This window comes from Bos grunniens, chromosome 16 (genome assembly GCF_055505025.1).
Source record: "Bos grunniens cultivar Pamir isolate PY7600 chromosome 16, Bosgru_T2T1.0, whole genome shotgun sequence".
Lineage (NCBI taxonomy): Eukaryota > Metazoa > Chordata > Mammalia > Artiodactyla > Bovidae > Bos > Bos grunniens.
The window spans coordinates 21,161,612-21,174,241 of record NC_141180.1 but is presented as its reverse complement, the minus strand read 5'-3'; the positions used below and the strand labels follow the sequence as shown (position 1 = coordinate 21,174,241).

The 12,630-nt window shown below is 42.4% G+C and overlaps 1 protein-coding gene across 19 annotated transcripts in view; it reads left to right on the top strand.

The window, feature by feature from the left end:
* RASAL2 (RAS protein activator like 2) overlaps positions 1-12,063 on the top strand; it is a 399,585-nt gene extending 387,522 nt beyond the window's left edge. For 11 of the 19 annotated variants that reach the window (XM_086343654.1, XM_086343652.1, XM_086343651.1 and 8 more), the window contains 3 exons: positions 855-942; positions 3,885-3,915; positions 6,289-12,063. In XM_086343654.1, coding sequence (XP_086199780.1) covers positions 855-942; positions 3,885-3,915; positions 6,289-6,431 — 262 coding nt within the window. In that variant the 3' untranslated portion in view covers positions 6,432-12,063. The remainder of the gene's footprint in view (positions 1-854; positions 943-3,884; positions 3,916-6,288) is intronic. The other 8 variants (XM_086343655.1, XM_086343653.1, XM_086343650.1 and 5 more) reach the window with 1 other exon arrangement.
* The last annotated feature ends 567 nt before the right edge of the window (positions 12,064-12,630 follow it).

Below are 12,630 nucleotides of genomic sequence, written 5' to 3'. Positions count from 1 at the left end.
AAGGCAGAGGGCCAAGAACGTCCGAGGAAGACAAAGGGAGGGGGGCAATTTTACGAAACACTACATAGCACTGACTGTGGGCCAGGCACTTGTCTAAGCACTTTACAAATAAAATTTGTTTACTCTGTTACTGATAATTTGTTTAATGCCAGCCTCTGAGGTCAGCATTATTCTTCTTCTTCTCCTCTTACAAATAAAGAAACAGGCAACAAATTCATTATGTCACTTGCCCAAGGTCACTTAGTGGTGCAACGGGTTTGAAGCCAGGTAGTCAAGCCCTAGCTCAATGCTCACAACCGCTGTGCTTCAGTTGTTAAGTGCCGTAGGCAGGTTGAAAGAGGTCTGTTGTTTTAGCAGCACAGAAGGATTTAGCAGTCTTACTGAGAGCCCTTCCATGGGGTTAAACGTCAGGGGATTAAGATATGAAATGCATGAGAAAAAAAGTAGACCTACTATGTGTCGTGTACACTCAGAGGACATTTAGCTGTTCAGGGGAAGGAAAGGTCAGCTGTCACAAAATAATGAGATTAAAAAAGGGTTTGATTTGTGTCAGTAGGTTTGCTGTTTTAAAATGAAATAAGTTGTGCTAAGGAAAGGATCTGATAGAAGAGAGGGAGATAATGATGGTGAGAGTGCTACTGCAGAGGAGATGGAAACATTTGGGATCCAGTCCCAGGAGAGGCATCAGCTCTGAATGTCTTCTCCCAAGTCAGGTGAGAAGACAGAGCCTAGTGCAGATCTTGCGCTAGGAAGGAGTGGCAACGCTGAGCTGTCCTGAGTGTGGGTGTCTTGTTCTGTGTGTTAGCCTGCTCGCTCCTTGAAGCTGTTGGTCTCTCCTTCCCACCCCATTCTAGGCTAATGGCTGTGGAAGAGGAACTGAAGAAGGATCATGCTGAGATGCAGGCAGTTATTGATGCAAAGCAAAAAATAATCGATGCACAGGTAAGCAGGTTCTCAGTCTAGTGGAAGCGACTGGTTTATCATAACTGTTATCTCCCAACTTCCCATCCCTTGCAAACACCAAGGCATATAACAGAAAACGGCTCATTGGAAAGTTCTCGGCATTACCTTTCAAAGACTTTTTTAAAATGTTTCTTTGCGACCTCTACGACCTTTTCCTTCCTTTACTGGTGACGAATCCATTAACCCAGCAAAGTTTTAGCCTGCTTTAGTACAGGTGCTCGACAAATCTCAACCAGGTGCATGACGGGGTTTACTTCTTTCCTTCTGGAAAGGAGGGCATTCTCTCGGGGGCACCCGTGAAAAGTCCACTGCATGTGTCTGGCTTGTGACCTCCACTGACCATTGCTTGGCTGTGACGTTCACGGTCTCGTCAGTCACGTCCACTGTGCCATCAGCCTCTGGCCCCAAACAGTAGTTGAGCTTCAGGGGAAAGACAGGGCTGCAGAAGGCACCCTGCCTTGTTATTCTTTTGGTTCCGTGACAGGCATCGGTGCCTGGGGTTCACTTGGCCGCCCTTCTCCATTGGTGCTGTGCTTGGAGAGCCTCTTACAGTTGATGAGATCAGAACCTGGGTGTCTGCTCCCTGTAGCTTCTACCTGTGATGCTAACGACACAATGATGGCCAGGGGCTCCTCACAGGTTCTCAGAGCAAAACCCAGGAAGTGTTTCTAATGCCTTTTCATCTTTTCAGTGCAAAACACGGTTGTATTTCTTAGAGTGAAACAAGTAACGAGAGGCAAGTGCCGTTTGGATGTGGCTGGTTTGGCCACTGAATATATCCCCTCCCTAAAGACCACCCAGGCAGGCTTGTGTTTCTCACCCTTAAGTATCATCTCATTTCCGTTAGGTCTGAAATAAAAATGGGAGCAAGGCCTTTGTATGTCCCACTTTCTCCTCTCCCTCTCAGCCAGTATCAGTCTATGGTAGAACCACCCAGTATTCTTAAACACACATTCCATTCCCACTCAGGTTTCCTGACAGAGCTAATGTGGGATGGGGTACATTTTTCAAAGGAATAGGGAGCGAGGCTGAAAGCACCGCCGCGGAAAGTATGCGTCCTGGGCCTCGTCCTCCCTCATACACACAAGACCCGGAAGTCAAGTGCGAGTGCCAGTGCTCTCTTGTCAGCACAGTTCCCAGAAAGATTTGGACCCTTGAACTCTAGTTTCCAGATATTTAGACCTCCTAAGAATCAGAAGAAAGTTCTTAGTTGGTCCTTTCTTTAAATGTGTCCCCAGGGTGGATGACAGAGAAGGAAGGGTTGCAGAGACAAGGCTATCTCGACAGGCATTTATCCAAGAGGCTTAAGAGAAACAGCCTGGGTAAAGACAGTTTAGTCAGGAAAACTAGTATTGCTAAGTGTTCACTTTGGGATTTTTCAACATGAGAGAGAGTTCTATGAATAACTATACCCAAATAGATTTTCATTCTAATAAGATAATACAGATTGTTTTAATAATTTCCGCTGGTCTAAAACCGTGGCAGCCTTAGCAAAGGGAGCTTAGGGGTGTCCCACTCATGGCTTGTGTGCATACAGTCCGATTTCCTAGTTGCCTGTTGAGGCAGCCTCATCATTAGCTTCTGAAGATTTCTATCCTACCTTGTCCCCGATTTTGACTTCTAGGTAAGATGGCTGGACATGAAGCAGGAGTCATAGGCATAGCAGGTGAAGGCAAAGGAGGGAAACAGATTCATCAGGGCTCAAAAGCTCTGGAAAGAAAGGGCCTTCTCTCAGTTAAGAGGACGGTGTCACCATTCCAGAATGGGAGAACTGTTATCCTCAAAGCACTGGTCAATGTCAGACTTGCAGTCTGGCTAAACTAGACAATAGTTTGGATCCATACCTCAAGGCAATGGTTTTCAAATGGTTTGATTCTATGGACTATTTTGGTGGAACCAGAGGCACCTTCCATAGATCTCTTTCCAGCTGCTCCTCCTGACCACTCAACAACAAGGACTTCTCTCAGCTAATGGATCAAATCACGTCCAGGTTAGCTAAATATCATAAATTACACATTCAAACACAGGCATTACTGTATAGTAAATTTTAAGAGGAGGCTCATTTTGGATCCCTAAAGCATACCTGAGGAGTCCATTAGACCACATTTTGAAAACCATCGCATGATGCCCAGCACAGATGATAAACACTAAAGCTAGCTTTTCAAAAATTATAATCCCCTTAAAAGGAAGGGGATTCCCAATTCCAGCTGCTGTCTCACTGACACATTAAAAATCCTTTTCTAGCAAAAGACTGTGAAAATCCTTTGGTGTCCTTTGTAGCAAATGCCTCTTCCTCTGAAAGATTAAGTAACTTAACATCTTAAGTGTTTGATGGAGCAGAGCAACCCTTCCAGCAACATTTGCTAGAATGAGGACATGTTTTGGGGTGAAAGCTTCCCAGTGAGGTAATGCACACTTACTTCCGTGCCCCTGATACCTGCCTTGGTGCCACTGGCAGTTAAAAAATATTTCTGAAGTGAATTGCTTTCCTTATACTAGCATCGGGCCCAACACTTCCCAAAACAGGACAGGACAAGTACCCAGTGAATGGGTTTCCATCTCTCTCAGCAGCCATGTGCCCCTCCAGACCAGGCTTGTCCCTGAATTCAGCCTCTTCATCTCCTAGAGTCAGTTCATGCTCCGCGGCCCCCCTGGGGTCAGCCACTTTCTAACTGGAACTGGGAGATGATGAGTATTCCCCTAGTGACCCTGTCCTAGGAGATGAGATCCTGGTGATGGTACTAAGGGGTCATTTCTTAAACATCAGACCAGGGGCTGTGCTGCCTTCCACCCCAACCTCCCCCCTGCTCCAGGGATCTCTCCAGGTGACTCAAATGGAGAACAGAAAAGGGCGTCCTAGGAGAAGCAAGCAGCTGCCTAGTTACTGTTGCAAGTGATATCTCCACTGTGTTAAATTACAGGTCATAAATGGAGATGAGATTATGCAAACAGGCAAGTAACCCCGTCCGTCCGTTCTCTAGCTGAGCAGTTCCCAGCCCTGGCCCGATGCACTGGCCTCCTACACATTCCAGCTCCTGCACTCCCCACACTCAAAGCCCTTCCTGTCAGGCCGGAACTAGATTGCTCTGCCGTTCACGCCAGGCAGAATGAAAATGTCAAGGCATCTTTTGCCAACTGAACTTGACTTTCAAAAGTCCCTGTTTGATTTTTTTGTTTGTTTGTTTTATTTTGAAAGGTTGGCACTTGGAGGGGAAGTTACAAAAGGGAGTTTGTCCACTTGGAAGTTTTCAACTGTTGAATAAAAGGGTTGCTTGACTTTAGTTGTTACTCTTGCAGGAAATAAATAAATACAGCCATTCTTAGTCTTCTTTTTGACCCTTTATGAGTCAAATAATTTTTCATGAATGCCTAATTTCTTTGGGTCAACCCTAGAGAATCCTTTAGTCCTTAGAACTGAGACATTATAATTTATCCTAATACTGAAATACCTTCTTTTTTAATCATTTTGAGATATTACCAGTCTTTCTGCTCAGAGATCATTTCTAACCATAGTAGCGGGGAACATCATATCTGGTTCCCACCCCCTTTTCCCTGGTAGTCACCGGCCAACCCTTACTTCCTGACTTTTAAAAGATCTAAACTTGTTACCTCAGTAAACTCCATTGGCAGTAATTTTTTTTTTAATTATCTTTTTTAAAGCCTTGTAGTTCTTTATTTCTTTCAAGTTTTGCTTATCCTTAAAACAAGTTACCTTCCCAGAGTATAAATCTTATGCTAGATTTGTGGTTAATTAATAATGCTGATTTTTTTATATATATGTATCTTACCCCCTGAGTTCTCTATCAGGGAAAGGAAAAAAAATTTAATGATATTAACAAGTGTGAGCTAGTTTTTTTTCATACTTTTGAAACTGATCACCAGCCCTGCTCCATATAGATTCCCACCCCACCCCCAAAAGCAGAAGATTAAAGGGAAGCCTTACCTGATGCTACTGTTGTATTGGGTTGGCCATAAAGTTCATTCGGGTTTGTGTACGCTGTTACCGAATGAATTTTTTGGCCAACCCAATATATGCTTTCTCCCTAAACGTCCCCCCAGGGCAGTGGTCTTCCTTCTGCATCTTGGGCAGCATGTTTCCCAGCAGAGCAGCGCTGCTCACAGCCGTGTGGAGCTACTCCCGTAACAGCAAGGAATAGCATCCACCACATGGACGTTTGTGTGTCCTCTCTAACCCTGACCATGAGTCTCCTTACCATGCTTTTCACTGAGCAAATGAAAACAATCCCTGGGTAGGAAGCCTGTTTTTGGCTCTGGGGGGGTTGTTCCTCACGTGTTTTTTTTTTTTTAATTGTTTTCTGGAAAATGGCAACTTCATGTTGGAAAGGTTCTAGAATGATTTACCTAGCTACTGAAGCTAAGATTAGGATTTCTCTCCTAGTCTTTGCAAAACTAATGATATTTTGATGGGATGATTTTTATTTTTTTTTTTTAATTTAGATGAGTCTGCTTTTCTCTGATTGCCATTTTGTTCCTTCATTTTTTTTCTCTCTTTTTTTTAATTCATGTATTCAACAGTGTTTGGTTCCAAGATGTTGGTTCTAAGGCTTTTTTTTTTTTTTTTTCTTTCTGAGATTCAAAAGTAAAATGAAAGCAGTCTTCCTTATTGGGGAGCTCTCCTGGAGTACCTCTGAGCTGGAATGAGTCTAGGAGCTTGTGTTTTCTGTTTGTTTCCATGTGTTATGTTTCCGGCATCCCCCTCCGGCCACATCTCCCTTCCCACATTCAAATAACCCCTCGGTCTAGCTTTTGGCTGCTCCTCCTCCTCTCGCTGTCGCATCCTCACTTTGTCGGTGACTATAAACTGCCGCCATGTACTTTCAGTTTTGAGCACCATGTGAAATCTTTCCACATGTGACCGGTGTGCCCCTTTGGGGGCTGAGAACCCATAGATCACATGCACTTCTCCTCTGTGAAATGAAACCTCTGGTGCTTCTTTCTTTGCCACCTAATTCCTGTGTTTAAGTTTTGACCCAAAGCACTTACTACAGCAAAGCAGCTTGACACCTCTGTCTCATAGTCTGAATAACACATGGTGTCATTTTTATGTGACGTCTTAGGGTCCCAAGGGGTGATGAGTAACAAACCCTGCAATGCTGAAGGGGAAAAAGAAACACAAACCCACTGGGCCCAGGGGAAGCTGGCCTGACTCGGGTGCAGAAAGAGGCAGAGACGTTCCATTTGTCTGGGAAGCATCATGTGCACTGCTGTTTGATAGAAAGCATTAATTAGAACAGTCATTTGGTAGAGCATTACGGCAAGTTGCCCACATGGAGCCATAATAAAGCCCCGTTTGGTGTGTTGTAGGAAAAACGGATCGTGTCGCTGGATTCGGCCAACACCAGACTGATGAGTGCGCTGACCCAGGTGAAGGAACGGTACAGCATGCAGGTCCGAAATGGCATCTCCCCCACCAACCCCACCAAGCTTTCCATCACGGAGAATGGTGAATTCAAAAACAGCAGCTGCTGACGGACGGGCCTCACAAATAGACAGACTGTGGGAGGAGACAGAAGGAAACGTCCCCACTCTCCTGTCCCCAGCCCTCTCCCCAGCCCCACCAGGTTTACAGAATGCCGCTGCTTCAGAACAGCAGGGTGGTGAGCAAGTCTGGAACGGAGAAAGGAACCTTGTCTTTCAGGGCATAAGGCTAAGAATTCCAAGGTCGACGCTTCCCCCACCCCCGCCCCATGTCTCTGTGTACATAGGGAACTTAGTTCTGGGCCATGTACAGAAAATACCACTGTAATATACCCAAAGGAAGTTAATAATGTAGATTACCTTTTTAACTATTGCTATTTTTATTATTGTTGTCCTCTTGTTGAAAGCACTGCAGTTGTTAGAGGAGGAAATGTAGGAACTATGTACGTGAATGAGAGTTGAGCCCAGCCGCTCAGTACGTAGAGACCACGCATCTGTCTGATAGAGCACACGGTCCGCGACAGGACATGGTCAGAATGAATTTTTCAGGGATTCATCTGCCAGGTTAAAAGCCCCGCTCTGGTTCCCTTGTCCTGTAGGAAAACATGCAAATTACCAAGATCCAAATGAAACAGTTCATCCCACTGATCAAGCGGGACTGGTTCTACATGGACAGCTGATCTGCTTGGGGACACACTGTCCCAGAGGACACAGATAAGAGCTGTTGCATTGAAACCGGACTCTAGGAGGGGTTTTTGTTGAACTCCTGTTGATGTTCATTTCCTTCTGTCTGTAGCAGATGGAAATTTTTCCACTTTAGGTAGGGGGCTTTTTTTTTTTTTTTTAACTCCAGTTGTAATAAAAGGTGTTCTTTTTCCTCTTTAGAGTTTACAAAACTATAAATATCTGTGTCTCTAGAAACCATCTTCATCTTCACACACCCACTTGCCCTTTCCTCCCCCGTGGTGGGAGCAGTCATCACCAACAGGGTTTACTCTCCCCTGGAGAGGTTATTCAGATCTACTGTCCATAAGCCATCCAAAAGAAACACCCTTTCTTCCGTACAGAAAAGGGCTAACATATCATACTATAGCAGGAAGCTCTGAATAGTTCCCAATTAAAAATTTTTCTTCTATTTGTAAGTTACAACTCTGGTTTGGGATAAAGATTTTATCCAGTGTACTAGCAGGTCTCGGGGCAGGGTAATTTTATCTCAGTCTTTCACTTTTAAATTGCTTCTTCTTTTAAATTTGGACAAGAAATCTAAATCAGAAGCATTGCTCTCTTAAAAGTTGTGATTACTCTTAATGAAAAATAAAATACTGAAAGTGGGAGGACAGCATATTCCAGCTGTTATTCCCATGCTCTTTGTATATTTGGCAATAATAACCCAGTCACTAGTTGTCATCCATGGCTTTATTGTAGGACAGAAACAGTTATGGAAGTTCATTTACTTCCTTTTTTTTTTTTCCCCAGAGGTGTGAAACGTCATCTTAAATGCAACCTTGATTATCAGAAGTATGAAATGTTACAAGTTAGACAGATAGTATATAGACAAGTATATATACACATATATTCACACATATGTACATATAACTGCACAAATAGGAAAAGTTCCTGCCTTCTATGCTGTCGGATTTAATGTTACAAGGAGTTAGAATCTCATTAAGCAAGATCTAAGCAATTGCTTATATTGAGAAAGCAACCACATTTCTCAAGTAAGTTAATGATGTTTATTTTAAATGATAAACTTTAGGGAATTTTTTTTTTTTTAAGGGAGAGGAGAGAGGGAAAAAAACACCCGAGGAAGCCATATGCATGGAGTGAGTGTTTCCACATAACGGAGTACTTAGAACTACAAAGGGGACGAGAGAACATTTATCAGGTCCCCTTCTGGGTGACGCCCCAACAGAGTCACCAAGCTTCCCTTTCCACTGTACCGCAGACTTGCACTCTGACCTCTTAAGCACTGCCCTCCGGTAGATCTTTGTGTTTGACCTTGTATTTCAACAGCCTCACATGGCCCCTGACCCACAGTCTTTTGAAATATGTCCCCTCTGTAACATCCCCATTTCTGCCTGTCGAAGATCTAAAACAGGAGCTGCCTGGTGTGCTCATCTGATCTGCAGACATCAGGCCACATAGTTTGGCACTTGTGTGTTTTCTTGACCCCTGGTCATGATTTTATAAATTCTTAGCCCCTTTCCCTCCAAGTTGAGGGCACACTGTGACCAAAATCACTTATTTGAATAGGAAAAAAAAACTACCAATTCTGAAGCAGTGCTCAGTGTGGGGGGAGAGGGTATGTAAACATAGGTCTGTTCTTGTTTGTGACTATTTTCAGCTCTAGCCATTCTCTATAAAAGCCTTCAGAAAACCTGGTAAAAGAATGGTCAGCTTCAGTGGCCTTAAGTATGTATCGTTGGTGATGTCTTGCATTGAGGTTTGGAAGTTCTCAGGTAGTGGTTATGGATGACAGAGGTCTGATAAACTATTTTGGAGGGTTGGGGGAGACACACAAAACCAAATATGTTTTTTTTTTTTTAATTTAAATTTATGTTTTTGATGGATGCAATACATCTTATCGGCATTATGTGAGCTTCTGAGATGGCTGCCTCACTTGGAAGATTAGATGCCCAAAATGTTTGTATAGCTTATGCAGCCCTCTGTTATTATCAGGTTATCTTGAATGAAGAAGAAAGAGTATACACAAATAATAAAATCAGAGGTAAGCTAGAAGTTCAGTGTAGTTGCCAGATGTTAAATTTTAGATTATCCTTTGAGCTTATTCCTATCTGAATATTTTTTCTGAGTATTTGTTTAGAGAATGCTGCAGTCTTACAGAACTTATTCCAAAAGATTTTTTAAGTATGGAAAAAGTCAGCAACAGCCTATAATTTTTATGGAGGTATTGCTCAGTTGGCTTTTCTTCAGCCCAAATAAGTACACACTTCTGTTTTACTCAGAGGAGGTGTGTGTTTGAAGAGAAGTGGGTGGATTAAGATAGCACATCTTGCACGCCCTCTAACACCCAACACGTCACCGCGTGATGGGGTGCAGCGTGGACCAACGCTGGAGTTTGGAAATCAGATGAAGTGCTGGCAGAATGCTTGTCTAGCTGACAACCAGACTAGGCCATTAATAAGGACAACATTGGCAGGATTTAGGGAAAGAGCTTAATACTTCCCTTTTATTTTCACTGGAGCAATACGCTTTCTGAGCTGAAGCAGCAAGAAGTAATAACATTTCCTTCAGGTCATCGCATTCCGAGTGTCTGCAATACAAGCCCTGATGGAAGGGAGATTGTAACTCAGTAACTAAGACAAACACTCGACCACTTACTATGTTCCAGGCACTGTTACCGAGGTTCTGCTGGGCTCCAGGGCAGTCTGCTGTAAGAGAAGTGTGGTAAAGTGAGGTCCCCATGCTGCTGTAACTTGGCCTTTTGCACTTGTCACTGAATTGGTCAGAATTAGCTTTCTCTGGTCCACTTCTACCGTCTCCTATGATGGTGCTGGACAATGAAAGAAAAAGTAGGATTAACTATCTAGGACTGCTGTATCCCCTTGAGAATTAACTTGACTTCCGAGGTAAAGCTTTTTGGATCCCAGTCTGTTTACAGATCTGTAGCTCTGCCGACCCTCAGCTCTCTGTCTGGCCCCAGAGGTGCGCTGGGTTGAGAGCAGTTCTTTTTTGGAAGCCCCAGAGCAGGACTTTGCCATCAGGTGAGTTTGGTCAGAATTTGTTGTGCCTTCCATCTAGGTTCAGTTCTAGTCATCTCCATTTTGGAGTTTCTGAGAAGACTGGTTATGGGACTGAACTTGGGGAAGGAATCCTCCTTGGGATGACCGAAGGCCCACGTGACCCTGACTAGAGTTGACACCAGGCTAGACTTGTCACTGGGCCGGACTCAGCGGCTCTGGAGCCCACTTCACAGCTTCCCTGTACTTTCAGCCACTTCTCCAGGGGCCATCTTCTACACATTATGGGCTTTCTTCTTCATTTCCCCTTCCCTTTTTCAAATCTAATAGTGAAATCTCCTGCTCACTTCAGCAGTAAATAGTTGCCTACGCACCCCCTACCTGAGGGCCAAGGATTTGGGATACTTTGGTTTTTTAATCAATATGTCCATTGAAAGGGCCTATTTTGTTTCCTTTTTTAAAAGCAAGATATGTTGGGGTGTTAAATTTTTAAGTAGACTCTCTTTCTGTGTTTGAGTGATTGTTGTTAGTTCTAGAAGCATTCTCTTGTCATGACCCAGTTATGAATGCTCTAGAGTTTAGGAAAGACAAAAGTGATGAAATTTGCATGAGGTAGAATAAATATCTTATGAAGAGTGAAAGAACCTGAGACGATACATGATCCAAAAGGGTCTAATGCACAGCAGTCTTCTTCAAAGCCCAACGGGTTCAAGGAAACAGGAGGATTTATTATCCTTTGCCCCATCTCAAAATATACGAGATACGTAGAAAGGCAGTTTCTGTAGAAACATGATGTGGGCACCCACGCAAAACACATGATTCTTAGGGCTTCCTTTTTCTGAATGTTAATCCATCTCATCAAGCAGTGATTCCCAAACGTCTTGAGATTTTTAGATTTTATGCCCTCATCTGTTAGATTGTATGACAGTGGTTCTTTCCTCTTTAAAATGTACCATATGTGTTATATGTATATATGTTAAAGTGACTTGAAATTGACTTGGTTTGACATTATCTCAAGAACCCAAGATAACATTATTGATACCTTGGGAAGTCATAGAAATAAAGTTGAATGTCACTGATCTGAGAGTAGAGTCCAGAAAGAAGTAGCTTTGGTTCCTGATCGGTTTATCCTCAGGTGTTTGAGTAAGGCTTGGCCATGAGCCACCCAAGGAGCCAAGTGGTGGTCTGCGTCCATATTTCAGCATGCATTTCAATTTTCTCCTCAGTTCTTAGTGTTCATTGCCTTTGTTTTTTCCCAGGAAATGTTTTAGTTTGAACCTTAAAACCAGATTTATATATTGTAAAAAGATTTTCACAGAAACTGTGTTTTAGGAGGCCTCAATCATCTGTGTGGGATGTATAAAAATTTAAGAATAAATATCATTTTTATGTCATTTCTACACTCCCAAGGGAAAATTTCAATTCCCAGTTCACCAAAAGGTTAAATACTAGTTGATTCAATGACCACTATCCTGCAGAAAATTTGAAATAGTAAAGGTTAAATTTTGACTGGTGCTTAGACATTTCCTCATTACATTAACTCAAGACAGCAGCATATTAACCTGAATCACACCTGTAAGGAACTTACCTTCTAAATTTGACTTTGTTCTTCATCTCCAGGGCCTTAATAAGAGTGTGTTAAAACACATGACTATTTTACAATGATAGCTCTAAATAATTTATTTTTTATTTCAAGAAAGAAATACACGTTAGAGAAACAAAACCCAAGATTTTATTTTATTTTTAAAGCCATATTTTTGTGCTAGTAGCACTTAGATTGTTCCATATGTGAGATCCATATCAGCATTTCATTACCTGGGTTTGTTCTAAAAGAAGATTTATTTTTGTTCTGTGAATAATTTTTGACAGTTCTTGTACATGTACAGATATAGATACGTTTGAGGTCTTTTATTGATATTCCTATGAAGAATACAAATAAACTTTAACTTTAAACATTTCAGACTAAGGTTGCTACTGTATTTGACATATTACTGTTTGATTTCTAGCATGTCATCTGGGTGATTAGGACACTTGGAGAAGAACCAGTAACAAAATCTATGTAGGAATATTATGCTGAAGGTATATTTTAACATGAAGAACAGCATGTCTTAGAATTTCCCAACTTACAGGGAAAAAATATTTAGCTGAAGGGCAAAGATAACATGCATCATATTGTAACAACACCCTTAAAAAGCTCCTCATTCTGGAAAATTTGAAATCTCTTTACCAGCTTGTAACTGAATAGAAAATGGAAGGATAACCCTACTGAGCACTCCAGACCAGTACTGGCCTCTCTTAATTCCTCAATAGATTAACAGGGTTTATTTCAGGGTAGTGTTGTTTAGTTGGGACTTTTTTGCTGCTGTTGTTCTTATTTGCTTATTATTCTCAAGGTTATTATTTCCACATTACCCCCGTCTTCTGCTTACCTATTTCATTCTTTAAAACCCCAAGATGCAGGTCCCATAAGCAGTTTTCTTACATGCTAAGTTTAGTTCTGAAATTCCACCAGTTAGCCTCCTCACAT